This window comes from Bombus vancouverensis, chromosome 6 (genome assembly GCF_051014615.1).
Source record: "Bombus vancouverensis nearcticus chromosome 6, iyBomVanc1_principal, whole genome shotgun sequence".
Classification (NCBI taxonomy): Eukaryota; Metazoa; Arthropoda; class Insecta; order Hymenoptera; family Apidae; genus Bombus; species Bombus vancouverensis.
Genome location: NC_134916.1, coordinates 5547044 through 5566036, shown reverse-complemented (window position 1 = coordinate 5566036; position 18993 = coordinate 5547044). Strand labels below are relative to the sequence as shown.

At 39.2% G+C, this 18993-nt stretch overlaps 1 protein-coding gene across 4 annotated transcripts in view; it reads left to right on the top strand.

Moving 5' to 3' along the window:
- Positions 1 to 18993, top strand: part of Rbp6 (RNA-binding protein 6) — a 777348-nt gene that overhangs the window by 710144 nt on the left and 48211 nt on the right. For all 4 annotated transcript variants that reach the window (XM_033340911.2, XM_033340909.2, XM_076619578.1 and 1 more), the window contains 4 exons: positions 8712 to 8794; positions 10411 to 10495; positions 16762 to 16794; positions 18053 to 18136. In XM_033340911.2, coding sequence (XP_033196802.1) covers positions 8712 to 8794; positions 10411 to 10495; positions 16762 to 16794; positions 18053 to 18136 — 285 coding nt within the window. The remainder of the gene's footprint in view (positions 1 to 8711; positions 8795 to 10410; positions 10496 to 16761; positions 16795 to 18052; positions 18137 to 18993) is intronic.

Sequence of the window (18993 nt, the reverse complement as noted above, 5' to 3'; positions counted from 1 at the left end):
TTACTCATTTTCTTCTGAATTTTGATCCAAAGAAATCGAAGCAAACGAATTAAATTGTCAACACAAATACGTCATTCTCTTTAATTTTCGTAACTGCACCAAGAGCTCGATATCGGTAAAATACGCGCGTCAGTTTTCTCAAAAATACCCGCCCCTCCGATAATGCAATTGAAAATGGACTGGTCGGCCAGGCGATAACAATTACGCGTCCTAGCGTGTTCAATGTGAAATTAACGTCAGCTTTTCCCACATTATCGCGCGGAAAGTTCGGTTAGGAACAGAGAGAGCACGTCCACTCCGGTAATCCTGCGCGAATCCTGCCACGCGGAGCCTCAGACCGAACAAGTGCACCAAAAATTCGCGATCGCGAATTTGTGATTGCCGCACTAACGAACATTTTGAAATTCTAACATTGTAAAATTCTCGTGATCTCGGTGACTAATCGAAGGTCGGTCCACGGCTCTCTCGCTCTCTCTCTCTCTTTTTCTCTCTCTCACACGCTGTCCATCGTATCCGACGCATCACAAAATCGGATTGCGGTTTATTCATTTAACTGGCATCGAAGGGGATAGAACGCGTGCAGTTTCCGAAAGTGGAATCCAAAAAGTGACCTTTAATTGGTTTTTCGTTTGCCACCTTTAGGCACCCTTTTTAAAGCATCAGTTGTATCAGCAGATTTTTGATACTCTCTCGTTTGGAAAACTATAGTGAATAATTTGTTTGCCATTTTCATATTAGATTTGATCCTTTCCCTCAAAATTTATTCTTTTGTATTATGAACATGTTATGTATGTATTACATAAAAAAAATCTGTAACGACATCAATTATTTGTCTTTATATTATTTAAAAAGTAATAAATATACTCTTCTTTGATTACAGGGAAACTTTTATTGAAATTCCGCGCACGGTCATTTGAAGTATTGCATCGCACTCGAGTCTGAAAATTGCAACAGTATAGTATTCTCGATTTCTCCGGGGCTCTAGATTTTTTTTTAGATCTGTAATCTTGCAACGGCGAACCAGTTTCGAACTGGTGGACTCTGAAAGAGGCAATTAACAACCGTATATCTACGAGCAAACTTTCCATCGATAACGATCGGTTCTCGTATAGAATTGCAGTTTACACTGTTCGTTATTGGGTCTGACTTGAAGAAAACACGGTTGGAAACGATGTTATCGTGCCGACTCCGTGAGTACTATTGCGGAAACTTTGGTCATCTTCGCTTTACCGTGAGACGATTAGGTTTAGCACAAGATGGGGTAGGAACTGGAAGGGATAGCGTACAAATTGGCTTCGCACCTGTATATCGTGGTCTTGATTTATTGGTATGTACTCCGATCGGTAATTGGGTAGTACGCACTAAACTGCTTAATCAATAATCTAGGACGATCATCAATCTATAATAATAACGACATTACATGTAGAGACAATCTATGTGTTGCGGATTGTATGTCTGCCAGCATCTGCTTCATGTGCGCGCTACGTGATGTCTGAAACACTATTCTGTGCGGTGTTAGGCAATTTGAAAGTGCTCCACAACTGAAATTCAAACGGAAATAATCCTTTGCTTTTTTTGGAATAATTTATATACAAATATATTTGATGGTTGTGATATTTTTTCTTTTTTCTCTTTGGTTTTTTCTTTTCCATCTTTTTTTTTTTTTTTTAATTTGTATAATCGACCCATAAAAATACAAGAGGCACGGATTTAGAGGAACGAAATACGATAACAGATTACGATCTTTATGATCCTTCCTTTATACTATGGATTTTTCGCTGAATGCATAAAACGTAGATTACGTTGCGGCCGTTAAATCCTTAACAACTACGCCACTAGTTCGACGGAGATTAACGATTCCGAAAAATGTATATCAAAGTAAGTATTGCTGGGCTTATGTATGGCATTAAACGATCTAATAGAATGACGTAATTATTAGGAGTTACGACTATGGTACCTTATTTAAAAATCATCGTTAATCTTTGCATTCCTCAATTCGAATATCTGCGACTGAACGTCTAGTTTAAGCCTAAACAATTCTCAGCTTAACTAAAATCAAATTAAACTTCATCCTTTCTAACTATTCAAGTGAGATGAGCGTTTCATCCTTCCAGGATTAAATAAGAAGAAAAAAGAACTCGTAACTCAAAAACTTCCTCCATAAAAGAGTACCGTATCATTACAAAATAACGTTTCTTCCGACTGTTTGCGAGCATTCTTCCAAGAGATGATCGTAAAACGGATTACCACTGCACCGAGTCTAATTGGATGATTATAAATTCACTACAATTAAAATTCTAACGACCGGCACTCCACTTAGCCTGTTGCTGAGAACGGACGACATCAAAGTCCATCGTTATTTCTGCATAGATAGCTTCAGTGACTCGTGAAATTCATGAATACAACGATATTCTGCGATGATCGCGTCGACGACGATCGCATTAACAGGGACAAACAAACATTTCAAAGACCTACACACCTAACAGGTAGGACGTTAAAGGCGTACGGAGAAACGAGACCAAGAGAGAACGATAGAAATGGAACGGGAGAAGTAGCAAAGGTTTAAGCCATATCCATTTACAAGTTTCAAATCGTTCTGCCAACCGAGCCTTTTGAAAGAAACCTTTTACCATTCTCAATAGACGGTAAAATTCTGAAACGCGCTTAACGGCAGCGTGGCTTTTAAACGTTAACATGGCCATTGGTACAATAGCGGGGTCGCATTATGCTCGAGAGTCGAGGGGTGGAGATGACGAGGAGAGAAAAAGGGGGAAGACAAGGGGACCGAAAGAGAAAGAAGGTGGAAAAGACGGGAGGAAAGGCGAGGACCGACCAAGGACGACGATGATCGCGGAATAGGGAAGAATTGCTCTCTTCCGTCAACGCCTGCCACTGGAGACATCAAGATCCATTTTTCCTCTCGTCAAGAAAATTTAACCCCAGAACGAAAGCCGCTAATACTTGTCCAACTTCGTCGCCGAGATTGAATACGTCGTTTTTACGATGTATCGTTTTCTGGTGCTTTAACTACCATCGACAATTTTTCGATTATTTCTCGTGGTTAAATTTTTATCTTGATTCAAAGGATAATTTTTTAAAGAAAGGTGGTGATAAATTCGATTTATAATTTTTCGCATTAATATATCAATGTAGGAATAAAAAAAGTTAATTGTATTTTGTTATTTTACGGATGCTTGGAATTGGAGATCAATAAACATAATTACGTGAACGTAATAAAATCAAGACGTTCAAATTAGAAAATAAGTTACAGAAAATCATCGGTAAAGTGATAAATATACTAAAATCTCACGAATACTCACAACAAAAGAGGAAAAAATATGATTACAAAAAGTTTAGTACTTTTTTCTTGAAACTCGTTGTCTGATCACAAAGTTCATTATCTACTGTACACACGTGATACGCTAAAGAAGAATTACATCCTCTTTAAAAACTAAATCTTTGGAAAACGACGATGACCGAAACATATTTTCCTTCGATTCGCTGCCCTCAACTGATAAAGTCGGCTATAATTCTACGGAGTGGAAAGGTAGCGGAAAATAGTCAGATAACCGTCACGACTTTACAATAATTTTACACTGGCGGGACCGTTTATGGATCATTTAAGGAACTCTCAGGAGGTAAGAGGATAAGAGGGGTCCGCGATTGGAAGGAGTACAGGATATTTCGGGGTGTGTTTTTTATTGAAATGAGCGCATCTGGCGTCCAACGAGGGGTTGGACAGCTGAGCACGCACTTTTTCCTCCTGGCCGCCTCTACCACCCCTATGAGGGCCAACCTGCCTGTTTCAGGCGAGAATGGAGCTTCTCGAGACCCTAAGATTGGACCATGGAAATAAAACCTCTTATGAAAATTCGAACACCGGGCCCAGGTTTTTCTTTCAAAATTTATTGGATCGCTCGCAGACCGCTGACCGCGCTGACCTTACTTCGCTTTCCCCGCGCCACGGTGGTTCTGTTCAATAGTCGGGACCCTAAAAACACGTAACCTCCGTTTTATCGATGGTAAAAAGTAAACGTCGGGTCATGTCGATACCCTCAAATGACGATATTCCATAGCGCATAAAGCGAACTATTTTCAACTGCATAAAATGACGTGTTTCACAAGGTGTGAAGTATATTCGGGTTTAGTAATAGTCTGAAGAAGAACTGGTAACACGATGTGTGTCGCAGATGATCTATTTAATAACTTCGAAGTGGATAAAAGTTTAAGATATTTTTACGAACGAGATATGCATTCACGTTCATGACATTTATTGTAGCCGAAGGTGGTAATTAATCTGAAACATCAAAGAACTGATTAGTCGACCAGATTTTGTATGCAAGATTGTGACCCATATATATTTATAAAGAAAAATTTAGCAAAACTATTTTGAAGATTCACAATAACACAAGTTATAATAATTTATTTAAAAAATTCAGGTGAATTGAATAAGAAACGAGAAGAAATTTTTGCAATGCCTAAATCTGTATTGTAACATCGTTTATAGTATGTATTAAGATTCTTAGAGGATCTGATTTACTGAAGTTTACTTTGTTCATAAATGTTCTAATAATTATAAACGGGGGTGTATATGTATATGTATGTTCAACCTGTTAGCGAACACTATGAAGTTATTTAACGCTGCTGGAATTTATGAAACAATGTAATTTTATTTGGCACATACAAGGGTGTACGGTCGAAGGCGTATTTTACACGGTGTCGGTCATATTATAAATTCATGCGATATTTCGCATACATCATATCGTCGGGTGCATACCGTCGACTCTATTTCCAACGAAAAGTGACTGAAGTACGTGGGCTCGACGTGAACAACCCTGTCATAACTTTTTAATACCTCTTAAAGGAAGACGACTTTGTAATATCCTGCAGGATATTAGGGCATGCTTTAAAAGACGAATAATATCGGAACGGTGAATACCATTCTCTCTGGCTTGGTCCTTGCGTTCGGACGCTGTATGCGCACTCAGTAGACTCCAACAGGAAGTAGTTAAATGTTACCGGTGTCAGAGCACGGCCTTTGTACCAAGGAGAGGGTGCTCAGGCTCCGTGGAGTTAGCTGACTGACAGAGTACTATAAATTACATAAATGAAGTAAGCCCCTTCCTCACTCAAACGGACATCTTGCCAAGTTTATAACTTAATCACTCGTGCTTTTCATGCCGGCGGAGGAGCTTAATGTTCAAGGGACCAGTAGTGTAAGTTGCAGACGAAAGTGATGCCGGAGGGTAGGATCACGTGGAGAAGGAACGATATTCGAAGGAGAAGAAAATGAATTGGAAAGAGCATTTGATTGAAAAGAAGAAGTGAATAACTTCGGAGATTTAACTCGGAGGTATAACATATTCGTATGATTGTCCCGTTTTGATTAAGGATTTGTTAATTTTACATCGTGTGCAATATTACATGTATTACATGTATTGTATGTGATGTATCCATCAATTCGAATATAGAGCATTAAATTTGATATAATATCATTTTAGTGCTTCATAGATATCGCTACACGTCTTGCTTGTAGGTCAATTAATCTTATATTATTTATGATACTAAATGTAACATGTACTTTACCTTGAATATACTCTGTTAAGTTTAAAAATGCGATTAAAGTGGATGGTTGTAAAATCAATGAATTACAAAGAGATAGATTTTAGGACTATCCGTTGTTGATGGTACTAAAGGAGCAAATCGTGCGGATAAGTTGTTAGAAGCAATTTGTTAAAAGACTACGTAGAGGCGAAACATAAAAGGATTTTTGAGATGTTTATTATTTGCACACTAGGCATTAAAATTACAATTCATGCAAAATGGCCATTACCACGTTAGACGAACGCGAGAATAAAGAGACGCGACATTTTTTGCAATATTTTATTTCATCTTATTCGCCATTAGCTCGTACTCTATACGAATAACACATTTATAAATTTAACTACTTCATATTCCCTTTATCCTTCGCGAAACTACTCTCCAAAGAAAATCAAATAATTTCCGTCCGAAGTTTCCCATGCATTAGCATTTCGACCAGCAGCTGAATAAAAGTAATATTGTATATTACTCTCACTACCAGACGAACTTTAATCTTTTCAGTTCATGACTCGATCTTTGTATCATAACCCGGCGGTAGATAAATAAGGACATAACATTAAAATCGATTGACGTTAATTACTCAAACAAACTGCGGAGTTGATGGCACGTTGCATTTGTGCCTGCAGTCGTCCGCGCATGCTTGCGAACGAACGTTCCAATGTAATTTAATTCAGCGCGGCCCCGTTCTATTTCCGGTGTAAAATTTAAGAGAGAGGAGAGGACGCTCGAAGAATCGCGAGCTGTCGGCTCGCATTCGACTCTGGTATCCATCGGCTGTGTTTAATTACGAGTCACCCGGCGTAGTTTCGCCTCTTCTGGCAGACTGCTTCAGCACGGAAGCACTAACTCCTGGTTATCTTAAGCGACATCGCGCACTGGATTCGTATAACTCGCGCCCGCCGGATAACTTGAGCCTGAATTACTACGCTTCTCGCGTAAGGATGAGAGCCGAAGAAGCAGAAGACGAGGAAAGGGTGAAGAGAAAGTCAGCGACGCGAAGGGGCGAGATTAAAATCACCTGGAGACCAATGCAAAGTTTTTAATAACCCTTGATGCTTGATTAAGTTATGGCTCTTCGCCGGCTCATCGTTCTCCCTCGTTTCTTCTCCACCACGCACCCTACGTTTCGTTATCCTTTCTTCAATTCCTCCTTTCCTCTCTCTCTCTCTCTCTCTCTCTCTCTTTCTCGCTCTCGCTCTGTGTCTCTGTCTCTTTCTCTTTTTCTCTTTCTCTTCCCCTCTCTTTCTCCTTTCCAGTTCGTTTTCCAGCGAAATAAATTTTGAGCAGAAGTGCTTAGACCGCGTTCGAGTGGAACGGGTACCTCGGCGAGAAAGGGGTTGGAAAGGAAACAAAACTCGTCCGACTCTGCTGAATTAATGGAAGATCCGACGGGATAGTTATCTTCGTGCCACCATTTACACGTAGCAGCTACATGAACTCGGGATGGTTTTTAAGTATGGCAAATTACATCGAATAGAAGGCATTCATCGAAATCGTGCCACATATTTAAAGCGTCGGGTATAATTTGCATCTGATCTGATAGTTCTTCAGAAGAATTCTCTTTGCATTGAAAACCTACGAATTCTTGTAGGTGGTTTCATGGATCTTGTTATTTCTATCGATAAGAAACATCGAGTTAACCATAAACAATGTCGCGAGAGCCGAGGCGCAGTCGGGTTCATCAATGTGTCGTCGGTCTTTCAATTGAATAGTTTCGTAGAAAGGATCTACGTGGCCCTGGCAACGAGCATCTGCGGAACAGGTGCGTGATGGGCCTAAGAAAAGACAAAGGGATGCTAGAACGGTCACAGTGTCAGTTGAGAAGTCAGAGAGAGTCAGTGGAGAAGCCGCAGAGTGTGAGTGGAGGAGCCGGAGAGTATGAATCAGGAAGTTGAGAGCCGAATATGATAATAAGACGTACGACGATATTGTAAACAGTTTTTTGTATTGAGTATTGCTTGTTAAACTAAACTTAACTCCAAATAAAACATCATTACTTGTCCTTACTCTAAGACCCATTTAAGTTACCACATATATAATATTGTAATATCGTAGAATAGCTTTGATTGGAGATCGGCTGAAATTAGAAAACACCGTGTACGTCGTCTCTTGTGGTTTGTTTACATCCAAGAGCGCCTAGTAACAGTGACGATAAGCAGCGTCAAAACAGAAGTACGGTTTCATATTTCAAGGAGTGGCAATCGAGAGGCCAGAGTATGTGAGCCGAAAAGTGTGTGTGTGTGCGTGTGTGTGTGTGTGTGAGATGACGAGAGCAAGAGCGAGCACGACCGAGCAGGAGTGTATTGGCGAAGATCAGAGTTGATCGAGACGTCGAAGCATAGAGTCGTTAGAATTGAGTTGCGAGTGTTGTCGAGTGTTAGAGTTGCTAGTGAGAGAGAGAGAGAGAGAGAGAGTTACCAAATAGTTGTCAAGTTATTTGTTGTAAATACGAGCGTTGCATTTAGTTTTCCTGTTAATTAAATATCGTTCTCTGTCCAATTTATATTTGTATATCCAATTTAATATTAATAAATTGTAAGTAATCGGAAAAAATATATATATAATACGTATGTAATAAATACATAATATATATATATTTCACATAACTATATATATATATATATATATATATATATATATATATACACAGGGTGGTTGCTAACTGGTGGTACGAGCGGAAAGGGGGTGATTCTACGCGGAAAAAATGTCGAAAATATAGAATAAAAATTTTTCGTTTGAGGCTTTGTTTTCGAGAAAATTTGAAATTTCGCTCGGTACGCGTGCGGTACGTTATAACGGATCTAACTGTAGATTGTTGTCTCGATGGAAAAATTAAAAAAAAAAATTAAAAGAAAATTGTTACTCTATATTTTCGACTTCTTTTTTCGCCTAGAATCACCCCCTTTTCGCTTCTACCACCAGTTACCAACCACCCTGTATATAGTTATGTGAAATGAGATATAACAGGTTCAAAAAGATTAATTTCTAATGAAACAAAAGAATTTACCGAAACTGTTATCCAATTAACTTTACTTTGCTATATTGTACAGTTCATAGCGAAGCATCTTTCATTTTCGATAATTAAACGACACTTGTTCTTTCTGTTCCAGGCTTTGGCTTCGTCACGTTTCAAAGCGAGGACGTGGTCGACAAAGTCTGTGAGATCCATTTCCACGAAATCAACAACAAAATGGTGAGTTGCCTGGTAGGCCAGCAAAGCCTGTTTATCGAACGAAGAGGGCACCCATTCTCGATCGTTTCTCTCCCTCTCCTACATCCCCACCACGTGACCGTAGAAGTGGTATCAAATGATATTTGCCTTCCGTTCTTCATCTACGGATACGGCGTCGAGCGGAATTAATTTTCTGTATAATTGAGAAGCATTGCCGTGCTTATTTGCATTTGACACGCACGCAGGCGACACACACATGTCCGCACGCAACGACGACAACGGTTGAGCGTGTGAATCTTACGCTGGAAGACGAAAAGCGGTTTCTCGAAAGCCTGTCATAGTAGAGATCACATAGGTCTCTCGGTAATAGACAGTTCTATTTGTCGTCTACTACCAGCGAAATCCCGCTGACGTGGATCAAGGATTTAACCAGATGCCACTTCTCGTTATCCATAAATCCATACGGCCTAGACGATCCCCAATTTCGTCAATAACTCGGCAACACCATTGTCAGATGTTAGCTCGGTATAAAACAGTCGTCTATTTGCACTGATAATATTAGAGCGATAGATCACGTTGATTAGCTGGTCCCGGATTACCCTTGATTACGGGCATCAAAACACATAATCAGACACACGTTCGTAACGAGGATATAACGAGGCCGAACAAATTATCGTAACTTCGTTTGTTACTTGAATAGAAGATCGAACGACTATCATGGGAATTTGTGTTCCATATTCGCCAAAGCACCTCCTTTACAGACGAATGAAATTACTAATAAAATTTCTATATCCAGCATATTCTAATGTCCATAGCTTATCTTGTAGCTTTCCATTAAAATTTTCATTAAAACTTACTTGATTGTGGTCGATTGATTATTTAAAATTGACTTTTCCTCTTGTTGTATCTGGAATGAACTCCTAAAAGTTCTTAATAAAATCTCTCTCGCCTGAAATATGGATTTAGACATAACTTTAGAAGGAAATCTTAATCCCTTATCTTAACAGAGATCATATTCTTATTATTAGTATTGCAGACTACAGTTAACAAATAGAGAATCGGATCCATGATACATGCATTGAACGAACGGTATAATAATTCTATCAAATAAAATCATAAGGCAAGGAATTAATCATCACTTCCTTTTTCTTTTTTTTTTTTGCACATGGAGAAATCCTCATGGACACTCCACTGCTGCTAATAATCGGCAACAGCAGAGTAGTGTCGGACTCTTACCGACTAAAACTCCACGATGACCATCCTACATGTGTGACAGGAGTGCTCCAGGGACCTCTTACAAATTATCTTTCCGTTGCACCCCCTCCCGCCTCCTCTTGTTCGAGCCAGTCCTAAAAATTCCCTGACTGTTGAATTTGGCACTAGGAGGGCGCATTGCCCCTAGCGCCATCCCCCTTCTAGTCGCGGTCCGTTGAGACAGCGATAAAGCGGCTCTAGGCCGCCTGACCGCCATCCCCCACCATCGCATTATCCTACAAGGGTAATCATCACTTTTTGTAATTCTCGTAACCTCCGCTACTAATCTTCTAACGAAGCTTCACCCCAAAATCTTGGGATCCATCGCTCTCATCGGGTGCACGAGACACAACTAATATTGAATTTTTATGTTGAATTTGAAGGTCGAATGCAAGAAAGCACAGCCGAAGGAAGTGATGCTCCCAGCGAACCTGGCGAAGACGCGAGCGGCCAACAGAGGCGCATACGGTGAGTTGGTGATGGTCGCGACACCTACCCCCACCACCTATCGTTACGCGCCGTATCCCCTTCCGACGGCTGCTGCCGCGGCTGCACATGCAGCTGCAGCAGCGTCCGCTGGCACCCCACACCACCACTTGCTCACTCCGATAGTCGCTACCGCCGCACCAAACGCGGCCGCTACCTACCAATACGCTGCCGGTGCGACCGCACCTGCGGCGGCAGCCGCGGCCACTACCGCGGCCGTCTACGATGTCAAGAGGGCACTCGCTGCCGCGGCTGCGGCTGCAGCCGCGGCCTCCTACAGGCCTCATCCTGTCGCGGCCGCAGCAGCCTCTCGGGCCGCAACCCTCACTTATTCCATGAGCGATCTATTAGGCGTACAGGGCCTCGATATGGGTGCCGTCTACCATCCGATACCCACGATCGGACTATGACCGACAATACTCACGCCCCTTTCCAGGCCTCAGTAGGTTTCATCTTAAGGGGCAGAGTTTCTTCAGTCATACATTGAGCTTTTCCATGTTTTTGCATTCATTTTACTGTTGATTCCTCGATCGACGATTTGTTAGCGATGATTTCTAGTATAATTCCGTTTATATAAACTCCATGTGATTGAACGAAATTTTAGTTATATGTCCGATTAAATAAACATGTGTCAGTTAAATCTATTTATCGGAATTCTTATTATGTGGAAGAAAAATTGCAGATTATAGGAAGAATGAGTGGATTCTTTTTACATGAAAACATGAACTGCATAAACTGTTAGTTACCCGACAAGTTCGTATAAATGGAATTTTGCTGTTAATTAGTTGATCGATGGTTTGATTGGGTTGAGTTTGTAGTACTGGATGAAGTGTAGATTTAGGATGTTTGAGGTAGTAGGGGATTGTATATTTTTTGTACTGTTGTATGGAATGGGGGTTACGTGCCAAGGAATTAAGAGCGTACAAATTTGGAGGTGTAGCTATGCTTTTGTATCATGTTTCATGAGGATTTGAGCAGGTGTGATGGAATCGATTCATAGTTGGTCGGGTTCGTTCTGATTTGAATGACGTGTTGGTATCCCGTTTGTACGTGTGATCGTTACAATTGCGTTCTTTGTTCTAATCGATGTTTTGTTACCATTTTTGTATTTTTTTTAAATATCTTTTTCGTATATGTAATTTTTTAACGGGATACCAAGTGCACTTTGCTGTACTTTGAAACATTCCTCGATTTAGGACTCATCGCCTTCTTTTTCGGGAAAGTATTAGCGTAAATAATCTTGCAGTTGATTTCCGACTTGGTATAGCAGCGAATCGAAGACATATCGAGAAGTGCAATATAACGTAGTCTAGACAAAACCATTCCTTTTTATTCCCGGGATTCGAGTGTGGGAATAAGCGAATTCTCGCGAGACTGCTCGAGAAGCTCATTTCAGTAAAACTGTGATCGTAGTGAGAAAAGAAAAAAATAAAGATTGAAAAAGTATAAAATAGTAGTGAATCATAAGTCTGTTTGGTAGAACTCGATTAATCGCGTATCTGGCATCGTTTTCTTCGTAGCCAAAGATTAGCGTAGATAGCAAATGGAACAAACCTGCATCGCAAAAGACTGGTAGTGATTTCGTAGTTGATTAGCAAGAAACAAGTAGTAGGACAATAAAAGGAAGTGTTCAAAATTTAGGCAAATTAGTCTGTTTCAACGAGCAGCGCTCGGTAGTAAGTTGATACATCCAACGTACCTCTTGCAGAAACCATTCCTCCTTCTCATAAATTTCTAAAATTAAAGATATAAATTTCAATGTAACTTACCAGTAAATCTCATAGAAAAATATCTATTTAGGCAGTTGGAAAATTCTAATGTAGTAGAAAAGACAATCAATCGCAAACGACCAACGTATTACGTGTTTCGAATGTACTTTAGTTAGACTATTGAATCTTGATTAGGAGAGGAGGAAAGGTCGCAAGTAAAAGGCAATCAGGTCACGATACCACACAGATATTTAGATACTTTTCGACGAACGAAAGAGATACAAATTCCTGCCTCGAACGACTCGCGTTCGCGACAACACGTCAATTGATTCGTAGATGTTAGATAATTTCGTAGCAAACTGGATCGAAGCTTTATGGTAGCGCTCGGTGTGTTCGCATGGTTGAACGACAATTCAATTCGAACAGACGATCGTGAAGGAATCGACGATGGTGTCGGCAAAAAGGAAGGAAAGGAGATGAAATGAAAAATATGAAATCTTCGGAACTCGATCGAGGTCGAGGTTCTATGGCATTCTATTTTTCCATGAAAGTGAAGGTTGTTCGTTCGATTTCGAGAGCGAGGGCGCCCGTCGTCGAGATCGTAGATTGCTAGAATTTCATCGAAGCAGAAGGGAAAGAAAAAGAAAAGAGAAGAAAAGCGTAAAGAATGAGTAGGAAAAAAAATGGAAAGAAACGCAAGAACACATTCCCAGGTAGCGGCACGCCGTATATTATTCCCAGAAGGAGGTGAATTTCTGATTTGCACGGGATGATATGTCGAGTGGTATAAATAAAGCCGTGAATCGTGAATGGTGAAGGCGGATAGCGCGTCGAGAGCGCGCGGCAAATGGTCGGCGATAAGCATTTCTCATTCGTCGCGCCTTTCAGAGTATTTTTCGCAATGAATTTCATGAAATTTCATAATGTCGAGAATATGAAGAAGTACGTACTCCAATACGGCGGTACACGTGTACGATAGAAGCAAAAGAAAGAAAAAAAGGATGAATAAGAAAAACAACGCGAGGTCACAGCTATCTATATGTATATAAATGCACACGCGAAACTATATACATATACATAGAATACTCGTGTGCATATAACATATATATAATTATATGAATATATATATACGATACGTACCTTGTGAAAAATAAAAAAAAAACAATTACGATGAAAAGGAAAATGAAACGACAAAAAAAGTTGCAGAATTAATCCATTCTAGATAAATAGCAGATTATATACATATATTATATATTGTTTTGTATCTACGTATTTGGTAAAACGCCATATAGTATTTGATATTGATATTGATATATTTTGTGAGAGCCGCATTACAACCTTCTAGTTTTTGTAATAGACCTACAGATTATACATATCGGAGTATATTCTATATATATCTCTCTCTATTTATACATATATATATATCTAGGTAATTAGGTAAACATTTGTGTTGTTACAAACCTTAGCTACTTAATGAGACTTTTTTTAGGTGAAACTAGGTTTGAATTAGCTAGAACGAATATAATTTTTGACGAATTACTATACTATGTATACGTTCCTATCATTGAGACTACTAGTTAACTATAGCTTTTTGAGAAGTCACTATGATACCGATAGTTTAGAAATATATTCTAGGTATTTCTTCGTGGAAGATCCGTTTAGTGATCTCTTTCGTATCTTTCCTCGTCTCCCTTTTGATCCTGTATCGGAAAATATAAAAGATATCATCAGAAAGAATATCTAAAAGAAAACAGGAAGAAAAAAGAACAATGAAAAGAAATGAGAAACAGCCACAGTGTCTTCCACGAAGAATGCATATTATCAGCGGCTTCAAAGAGACCTATTACAATGTACCTATTACTTAACAAGCTACGTTACATAGTATGTTTATATTACGTTACACGTAATATTATACCTCTCTATAGGATATATACTAAATATATATCGTGCGTATACCCGTCTACACCTATACCTTACAACCCCCTCCCCCCCGCCCGCACCCCCACTCCTCTATTACCCACTTTACTCGTTACATAGTATTTAACTCTTCTAAGCTATATAGCATCATTTACCTTAATAATAATGCGTGAGACGTGTGTCCTAGAAAGTACGTACTTTGCCCGAGAGGCTCAACAGTGTCAGTTTCGTAAGTAGACCAGATCTTAACATGCGGATTATCTTTCTGTTCACACCTTTGTAATGCTTTGTTGGGCCAGATTTTGATTTGTTACACGGGGAACGTAGCGTTGCGCCTTTTGTCTAGACAGAGAACCCAATTAGAAAAATATGCGTCTTCCTTCCCCGTAAACGTTTATGGCCGCGCACTACGCAAGTACGAACGAGATTAAAAATAAAATAAAAAGAAACTAAAAAAAAGGAACAGAATAGAGAAGAAAATGATATCGAAAAGAAAGAAAAGAAAGAAACGAATGTTTGCGTTCCTCGACAAATAATGTTTCTTGCAACACTCTGTATTTATATGTATGTGTCTCTCTTTCTCCCTCTTTCTCTTGGGAAACATCCAGCATCGAAAAAGGATCAAAGAAATAACTATAAAATTCGGAATGAGGAACTCAATGGGATTCCATGTTGCCAAAGCTATCGATGTGACGTAAATGTTAATTGACCGGCAACTCGATCGTAAAACTCGACCGGAATGAGCTTTATACGCTCCTCGAAACTGTAAGAGACTATTAATGTTAATGCCGTACGTAAACGTCTGTTCTACGTGAAATCGATTTGTTGCATCTGAGAAAGTACACGTACATTATATAATTATTATATTATTACATAAACATATATAGTACATACGAAGTCGCTGCGATTGTCAAGTATAATACAAAAATAAAATGCGCGTTGCAATATGCACATTACAAATATTTATATAAATTAAAAAATATATATACATAAATATTATATATACACGTACATGTCTAATATTCGAGTCCATTTACGTACTATACGTGAATCGATCTTCTCTATCTATATGAGAGTAAAATGAATGGTATTTAAATAAACACGAGATAATGTTGGAAGTATATGCAAAGATTTTCATTGTTGTTCAAACGGATTTTCAAAACAGAGCAATACAAAAGAAAGAAACAAAAAAAAGATAAATGAGATAAGAAAACACAAAAAAATATTAAAGAAAGAAAAGAAACAAAAACGATGTCACACTGAAATGATATAGAATTGTGTTGCGTGCTTGATGTAATCAAAACCAGCCCGGTAGAGAGACTTTAGGTACGAAATCACTAATACTATTAATATGTATCAGTGTATCTTTTAATGGCTAGAATAAATGCTCTTATACTTTTCCATCTGCGTATATTGTGAGAGCAGCGTCAATATGAACACTAGAATAGTGAAACAGTAGTGTAGTATTGTGGTCGGTGTTTTTTTCAATATTGTATCGTCGATCTAAGTGTGGTAGTGGCGTCGATAATGTGTCACGTGCTTTGTACGAACGAAGCATCGACAATTAAAAATTCCGAATTATGTTTTTATCAAAATTCAAAATTTTCTTGCATCCAATATTTTTCGTTCCAATTGCCATTTGTAATTCCGAGAGTTTATAAATTTATTTAAATGTTATGCCTTCCTCGCGATCGCACGACACATTATCTGCCCTTAGTCAATATCTAATAAGCTACATAGTCAGCCTAGCAAATATTACTTAACGGTAAATGATTAACCAATACCTTGAAGGCTACAATAACCATAGATCATAGGAGGGTTTATTTTGTGGTAGAATTGAAAACACCTCGGCCGCGCGTAGTTACTAGTACCTTGTCACAGAATTTAGTCGATGCGCTATATAGTCGATGCGATATACATATTATAAATAGTAAGAATCTTAGTTGTGTGGTCTTTTCAATTAGTATCAAATTATGAAATTTCATGGATGCCTTTCTTTCTCTCTTTCTATATACTTCTATATACTCTTTTTCTATAAACTTCTTTGTTATATCTCCTACTCTCTGTCTAACCTAGAACGCTTTTAATCCGACTTCTTCTTTCAATCTGTTTTATTTTCTAATTTTTGTTCAGTTTTCTTATCTTTACTTTTCACCCTTCTCTCATTGTTTGAAACCTAGTCATCCGTTACACTCGAACCGTCTATACCGACGAATTTCTGCAACGCTTTGCTTTATACTTAACTTGTCTCCATGTACATATTTTAATTGTCTACGCATTACCTTTGCCTGCACGAAGAAAAATATTGCACAACAGAATCATCAGTTAGACACTCGTGAACTAAAATTCACGATAGTCCTCATAGTCGCGCGTACTCACCTTCGGATATCCGATCGAAAATTTTATTTTTTTAGGCTTCATTCGATCGCTCAGTACTTTTCTTCGTGCTTAGTTGCAGAAATTTCTATATTGGGACTTACGATTTACTATTTGCACTAACTAATCGAAGCAATTGAAATGAGTAAATGAAGGGAAAAGAATGATAAAATGAAGAGACAAATTTTTCTATCCGATTCTGATCAATCTCGTCACGGTATTAATGTGATCTGTTTTTCCTTGTAGATTTTATGTGGTCCCTGGGAGCATTACCTGATGGTGAGTATTGAAATATGCACGAACACGTACAACAAAACGACTCCAATGTCCAATGACATGCCTACCGTTCCGTAACAACGTTCAATCACGTTTGACGTAAGACCATCGTTGTAATATTCACGCGTCGATCAATCACGAAAGCGAAACAAAATTCTGTATGCTACTTGCCACGAGTTTTCTCGTCCTAAGTCTCATACATGATTCACCCACGGTGCACGGATAAAATCGTACAACCGTTCCACTTTGTGTGTCTCCGTAAATTTTTGCCTTTGTGAAAATACACTGGTTCATTAACGTAATTATTCGGTTAATGCGTACCTGGTTACTGGCATCATTCGATATTGCATCGGAGAAACGCGTTTGCCGTATCAGAAATACGATACATTAATTTCATTCGAATTAAATCGAAATGTGAAAAACGAACTCGAGAGTATCTTTCTTCGTGGAAATTGTTTGACCAGTATAATTTTATAGAATTTTCAATCGAAAATGTTCTGTAGAGTAACACGGTACGTACTTGGGAAATGTTTTATCTAATATATTTTACAGAAGGGAGCATGTAGATCGTAGTTGATAGAGGACATATTTGTATATTAGATAGACATAACTTATTAAATCACACTTTTCAATCTATATACTGTAATGTAACAATTATTAGAAGTTTCTAATGATATTATACAGTACGTTAGAAATACCTTGGTAGTATGGTTACCTAATGTCAAGATATCTTTTCATAGTTAAATATTCATTTGTACTCTCGATTCAAAATAAACGTATCACAGTAGTCTAGTTAAATAAACAATTGTTCGTACTTATGAGACATTTACTTGTATAAATAAAATAGTAATTTTCATGTGCTGATTTGGCAATCTATTGATGTTAAATTGAATAAGAAAAAGCCTACTATCACAGGAAGGGACATAATAGGTAACAATGTTACGATAGCGCTAACTTAAAGGACGACAAATAAAATTATGTGCAATGCTTTTCTTAAAATAATTCAAACTGACCAGCTTTAAAATTAGAGTTCGATAATTTCTACTAATCCACAAGCTTCGCTGACAATCAGAAGAGATCGGGAAAAACGACGTATCCCGCTTTAGCAACAAACACACGCATTCACACGCATCGTTACGATTCGACACGAAATATTCAACACGCTCCATAACCCTCCTCCATACGTTCCTGAAAAGCTTCCGAGCTCAGGTAACCAAGCACAGGGAAGAAAAGCTGACAGATTCTTTTGCTCTGTTCACAGGTTTCCCAGCGGCGGCGTACGCGGCATACGCGGCAAGCCGCGGCTATTCTGGGTACCCTAGTTTCGGACTGCCCTACCCGACAGGTAACCACCTTAGCCTTAACCACCTTAACCACCATAATGCGGCCCACATCGCGCCCTTGAATCTGAACTTGAACCTAATACAGGCGCAGCCTGCCCCCCACCATAATCCGCCTACCCCTACACCGCTCTTTTACCATCCCAATTTGGACCTCTACAACGCCATGCCTCTGTGAACTAACTAATTATATGTGTCTAATAATAATCTCGACATCGAGCTATGCGCACATATCTCTAATCAAAAGAAAAACTCACTTCCATTGCTACACCATTTTACTAACTGTGCTCTCGCTGTCGCTACTCGTTGCCCTGCTCGTCGTCGTCGTCGTCGTCGTCACCGTCGTCACCGTCTTTGTCTTCGATTTAACACGAGAATCGGGCAGGTTACCAGTGGATGTCGGAAAATCAAGATGAGCTAATCGTCAGAAATTAAGCTCGGTTTGAAGGAGCGGGCAAGTAGCAGATCTCGCGCGTACAAGAATCTTGAGAGATTGTGGCGCTTTTGTTACAGGACCGTCGGCCTCTTGCCGAAATTCTCATCCGAGAACAATGGCTCCTTAAGCACTAGAGATTGAGTTCGATTCGAAGCTTGACAATTTCGAATAATCGACTAATTTCTAAGCGGATTTCAAAGTGCTCCTTTGAAGTGGCCCTTCGAAGTGATCCTTCGAAGTGGCCTCCATCGCGAGTTCGAATTCTCGACGATGCGCGAAAAGATGTTCGTGAAAACATAATCGATTCCTCTATTAAGGAGGGCGAAGCGTGCATCGTCAATTCTGCTCGCGTTTTACGCAGAATCCTTTCCCGACCAGACAGGTTGTGTTTATGAGACACGGAAGCTATTGGAAATCCATTTCCGC